The 6000-nt window shown below is 43.2% G+C and overlaps 1 protein-coding gene across 1 annotated transcript; it reads right to left on the bottom strand.

Annotated features, from left to right (window-relative positions):
- Nucleotides 1-4321: 4321 nt before the first annotated feature.
- On the bottom strand, nucleotides 4322-5710 carry LOC121520268 (E3 ubiquitin-protein ligase TRIM39-like). The gene has a single exon (XM_041803642.1). The coding sequence runs from the start codon at nucleotides 5708-5710 to the stop codon at nucleotides 4322-4324; it is 1389 nt and encodes a 462-aa protein (XP_041659576.1).
- Between the last annotated feature and the right edge of the window lie 290 nt (nucleotides 5711-6000).

The raw sequence follows: 6000 nt of genomic DNA, 5'->3' as shown, positions 1-6000 counted from the left end.
TTTTGTTTCTGGGTTCCTGTGTTGGCCGGGTACTCGTGGGTTCTTGTGATGTCTCAGATCTGAGGATATCTTGGGTTGTCTCAGTTCTCATGATGTCCTGGGATGTTTTAGCTCTAATAATGTCTCATGTTGTCTGGGTAATAATGTTGTTTGGGTTTAATATGTGGGCTGGGTTCTGATCTTGTTCAGGTTCTCTTACCTTGAGTGTGTAGGAGCCTAAGATGCTAGTGGTATCTTTATTGGTTGTTTAGGATGTTGTTGTTGTGGTTGTTGTTGTGGTTGTTGTGGTTGTGGTTGTGGTTGTTGTTGTGGTTGTTGTGGTTGTTGTTGTTGTGGTTGTGGTTGTTGCTGTGGTTGTTGTTGTGGTTGTGGTTGTTGCTGTGGTTGTTGTTGTGGTTGTTGTTGTGGTTGTGGTTGTTGTGGTGGTTGTTATTGTTGTGGTTGTGGTTGTTGTGGTTGTGGTTGTTGTTGTGGTTGTGATTGTGGTTGTGGTTGTTGTGATTGTGGTTGTTGTGGTTGTGGTTGTTGTTGTTGTTGTGGTTGTGGTTGTTGTGGTTGTTGTGGTTGTGGTTGTTGTGGTTGTTGTTTTGTGGTTGTGGTTGTGGTTGTTGTTTTGTGGTTGTGGTTGTGGTTGTTGTTTTGTGGTTGTGGTTGTGGTTGTGGTTGTTGTTTTGTGGTTGTGGTTGTTGTTGTGGTTGTTGTTGTGGTTGTGGTTGTGGTTGTTGTGGTTGTTGTTTTGTGGTTGTGGTTGTTGTGGTTGTTGTGGTTGTTGTTTTGTGGTTGTGGTTGTGGTTGTGGTTGTGGTTGTTGTGGTCGTGGTTGTTGTGGTTGTTGTTGTGGTTGTGGTTGTGGTTGTTGTGGTTGTGGTGGTTGTGGTTGTTGTGGTTGTTGTGGTTGTTGTGGTTGTTGTGGTTGTTGTTTTGTGGTTGTGGTTGTGGTTGTTGTGGTCGTGGTTGTTGTGGTTGTTGTTGTGGTTGTGGTTGTGGTTGTTGTGGTTGTGGTGGTTGTGGTTGTTGTGGTTGTGGTTGTGGTTGTTGTGGTTGTGGTTGTTGTTGTTGTTGTTGTTGTTGGTGGTGGTGGTGGTGGGCGTGGTCACCAGAACTCTCATGTTGATGCTGGTCATTAAGGGATTGCTCTCACCTTTTAAGGTGTTTAGTTCATGTGGGCTCTGACAGACAGAAGGGGAGTCTGGGAGTTTACAGGACTGGTTTGTACTGGTCTGAACTGGGTTAGACTGGTTTGTACTGGTCTGAAGTGGGTCAGACTGGTTTGTACTGGTCTGAACTGGATGAGGCTGGTTTGTATTGGTCTGAACTAATTTAGACTGGTTTGTACTGGTCTGAAGTGGATCAAACTGGTTTGTAATAATAATAATAATAATAATAGCTTGGACTTATATAGCACCTTTCATGAGACCCAAGGTCGCTTTACAGAAGAGTAGAAAACAAGACAACACAAAGACAAACACTAAGGTGAGTGTATGTAGGGGGCAGGTTTAGGGGAGACTGTAAGCCGTGGTGAACAGGTGGCGCTTGAGGAGTTTTTTAAACATGTCCAAGGACGGAGCATTTCGGATGTTTTCAGGAAGGGAGTTCCAGAGGATGGGGGCTGTAGTCCTGAATGCTCTGTCTCCATAGGTACGAAGTTTGGAGGTGGGAACTGTGAGTAGGCCAGTGCCTGAGGACCGGAGGCTTCGGGTTGGGGTATATGGCTGAAGGAGGTCAGAGAGGTACTGAGGGGCAAGGGCATGTAGGGATTTGTAAGTGAGGAGGACGATTTTGTATTTGATTCGGAAAGTAACTGTACTGGTCTGAACGGGATCAGACTGGTCTGTACTGGTCTGAACTACTACTCCATATGTTTGTAGCTCTGGCTGGCCTGTAATGAATGTGACAGAAACATTTGTCCAATCACCTTCCAAGTTTTATTTTGAAAGGTTCTGTCTTTCCCAAACACCGTCTATGGCAGTGGCTCTAAAATTATTTTCCTCTGCCCCCCTTTGTATGTTCACCCCCCCTCCCCCTTCTACACAGTAACACAGATACATATATTGATATGCTAGGGCCAAATATTACCCACAATGCCTTGTGTTTCTTTTAGTCATGCCATCTGCTGTAGACTCATTGTTATCTCTACGTTTACCTGAAAGTCCTCTCAGAAGTCCTCTGCTTTGCTAGCTGTGCTAGGACGGAGAGGTTTCTGTGTGATTTTATAGTGAGGAGAGATAGTGACTCTGCTGCCCCCTGTGTCCCCTCTGGAGTCTGCAGCATGAGCACTGAGCACAACAGTGTCATCATCAAGTTGACCTGGAGCTCCTGAAGCACAGGTTAGTCTGTTTCTCTGAGCTGCTGTTTATTTAGGAAGCAGCAGGATGAGTTCGATTCAAATATCAGGGAATGTCTCTTCAATGAGGTTGATCTGGATCTGCAGAGCTCCTCTGGAACCAGCCCTTATGTGAGCTCTGTGATTTGTTGTGTTTTCTCTAGGAGTCTGAGGTCAACACGAGGCAGCATAAAGGTGTTAAAGTGAAATCTTCAGCTGCATCTAACTTCAGAACAGGAGAATTCAGTGTGGTTCTAACAGCAGCAGGATGGAGCAAACCCCGAGAGTCCCTTCAGGAGACGGGAGGAGAAGCAGAGAGAGACGGCAGACTCCATCAGCTGATGGTAACGTTAAGTAACATTTGTTTACCCAGTCAGCTGTTCTGTGTTTGGCTTTCTAACATAGTCTGTATTTTATTCTGGAGCAAATCTGTGATATGAAGAATGTGAAGACCAAATCAGAGTGGGGGGGTAAACTGGTGTTAATACCATCACTAGTCACATTTCTGCCATGAAGTAGATTTGTTACATCACTGTCATCACTGGTTTAGATGTCCTGGGACTTTAAAAAGTCTTCAGATTCAGAGCTGCAGCAGAACAGCTGTTCTCTATGAGTCAGTGAATCTGAGCTGGTCTAACATCACAGAAGAATATAAAGAGAAAAAGCTGAAGTCAGCGTGCTCAGTGATTGAGAGTGAATATTCTGTTTGTAAGAATCTGAGTGAGAAATAAGTCTGACTGTTTATAAAGGATGAGGGCAAACATTCACAGTTATTTATTATTTATTTATGCATCAGCACATTTATTTAAAAAAATGACTACAGCTGATGAATTTTTGAATAACCCTTTAATTTTGGGAGTTTTTACACATTTTATTCTTATTTGATTTAATTTATCAAAACTCAACCTGGACCTGAAAACTGTAACACTAAGAGGAAATTAGATTAATGGCTATAAGAAATTTGAAATATTAGAAATGTCAATATACAAACAAAGAAGAAAATAAGAATAAATTGTATTTAAATCAAAACAAAACTTTAGATAACAGTCAAAAAATTTAGAAACACATTTAATAAACAACATTTTACAATTTTAGAAGAATTAAAAACAGCCAAAATAAAGCTTGGAACCACACTTAAAATTTTTTTTATCCCAATAATGGTGTATTTTCAGAGAACATTCAGTAAAATAAAAATGAGTTAATTTTACAGTGTAAACAAAAATTTAGAAGATTTATAAAAATTATTTACAAATCAGAAATAGAAAGGACTGAAAGAAAATGCTGACAAAAACTAATAAAAACTAAAATTTGAGGTGAAAGAGGAAGAAAATGAAACAGCAATCAAACCTTACAGCTGGGGCCCCGAAGCCTCCTCAGGGACTGTTTTGGATCATCAAACTCTATTTGGATGTTGTTTTATTGACTCTTGGTCCTTATTTAGATCCAGAATAGAGGTTTTAATCATGTAAAGTCATTGAAACATAAAGCTGATACTTGATGCAGATCTCTAATGGTTCTATGTGGAGGCCCCTAGGTTCCTGAGGGCCCAGGATATCTGTGAGCTTTTCCTGATGGTTAAACGGCCGATGGCCCTGCCTACAGTAGAAGTAGCTAAAACAACAGCTCCAGAGTTTGTCTTCCTAATGTCAGCTGTAGAATTCAGTGGATATTTGTGATGCTGTTGTTCATAGTAAATTCAGAGAGATTGGATGAAGATTTGATGAATTCCTCTCAGCTCCTGAACTCAAATGTTCCTCTCTAATAGCCTCAATCTTTCCAAAGTGTCAGGGTTCAAGTTTGCAGTGTGAGCCACACATATCAGGCTGTCAAAGTAGAGTGATGAATCCATGATTTACTGTGAGGTCTCTGTCTATATACTCTCCAGAGCTTCTTCAGTTTCCTCATCAAACTTCACCTTCATCATGTCTTTTCTCCTGTCCAACCTGCTTCTTCAGTTCTACACAACACTGATAAAGTCAAGGTTGTAGATCTCACAGGTTTAGAGATGAATGGAAGCAGATAGTTTTCTTTTTCTTTTTCTTTTTGTCTTCCCTGGTAAAATCTCCACATTGTCTCTGATGGTAAAGTATGGAACCATGGTCACAGTGAAAGTGTGTTTAAAGGTATAGATGTGAGTGTCAGTATCAGGATCAGAGAACGACAGCTCTCCTCTGTTACAGGCCAGTTTCACTCTGATCCTCTTTGGAGGATTCTTCACTGAGAGATCAGTGAAGTGTGATGTTGAGCCTGCTCTGTATTTACCATCAAATAACTCTACTATCTGTAATCCAGACTGTTTCTCTCCTTTCCTCTGTTCAGACTCTGCTAACACTCCCAGTGACCAGTGTGAACTGTCTCCAACCTGGACGTCCCAGCTGTGAGTCCCTGAGTTAAAGCCCTCAGAGCCCAGGACAGAGCAAAAATAATCAAACCTCTCTGGATTATCAGGAAGCTGCTGTCTCTCTCCTAGTCTCACAGCGGTCAGATCATCAGACAGGATGAGGGCTGGACTAGCAGTGTTTGGGTCCAGAATAACAGGTGTGTAGGAGACCAGGTCCTTCATCTTGGTCCAGATGTTGAAGCCCAGGTTGCCCAGGTGTTTGGCCTGGTCTATCAGAGCTCCTGAGGGCAGCTGTGGATCCTCCAGCAGGGGGCGCTGCTGGACTTTTTCCACTGCAGCCTTGTAGTTTTTCAGGAAGGAGACGTCTTGGGCCGTCAGCTGGTCCTCTGTGGCTCTGACTGTGTGTGAAAGATCTGCTATCTGTGCTCTCAGAGCCTCCATCTGCTCCTTCATCCTCTGTCTCTTCTGCTCCTCTTCCTCCTTCAGTGCACGCAGCCTGGCCTCCTCTTCCTCTGCTAGAAACTGGTGAAGCTTCTTGAACTGCTCCTTAATCTGCCTCTCTGTGTGTCGGGTCTGGACCTCCATGTGGTCCAGAGTTTGATCAAACTCCACTTGAACTTTCTCACAAACCGTTAACTTCTCCTTTAAGGGCTGCAGAGTTTCCTCAAGTTTCTTCTTGTGTTGTTGAGCAGCTTCATCGATGGGTCTGAATCTGTGGTTGGAGTGTTTTTCTGAATCTCTGCAGACGACACACACGGGCTCCTGATGGTCCAGACAGAAGAGTTTGAGTTTCTCCTGATGCAGACTGCAGAGATCCTCTGAAGATCTCTGATCTTTCTCACAATGGATCTTCAATGCCAAGTCTGGACGAAACCATCCTTTAGAGTGTCTCCTCTTACAAACAGGACACTCCTTGTCCTCCTTCTTCTTCCAGCAGTTCTCCACACACGCTCTACAGAAGCTGTGTCTGCAGGACAGGATGATGGGATCTTTAAAGATGTCCAGGCAGACCGGACAGCTCAGATCCCCCTCTAACTTGGACACCATTTTGTCTCAGTGTCAAACTAGAGATGTAGCAGACAAACAGGAAGTCAGTCCCTGTCCCTGAAACTTCCTGTCACTTATATTCTTTTATATTTAAAACTCACCTTTAGTTCTTGAGTCCAGTAGCAGGTTATAGTGCAGGTATTCCCAGTATTTCAGCTATGTGGTTTTAGTCTGACAGCAGTGTAAGCCTTCGTCTCGGTGAGGCAGAATAGCCACCTTTGTCTAGGGCGTGGAGAATTATTAGTGCAGCAGATAAACAGCTGGGAGTTAACTCCCCGTCTTGTTCAGTT

This window comes from Cheilinus undulatus, linkage group 13 (assembly GCF_018320785.1).
Source record: "Cheilinus undulatus linkage group 13, ASM1832078v1, whole genome shotgun sequence".
NCBI lineage: Eukaryota > Metazoa > Chordata > Actinopteri > Labriformes > Labridae > Cheilinus > Cheilinus undulatus.
The sequence above is the reverse complement of the archived record's forward strand: the minus strand, read 5'-3'. Positions and strand labels throughout refer to the sequence as shown.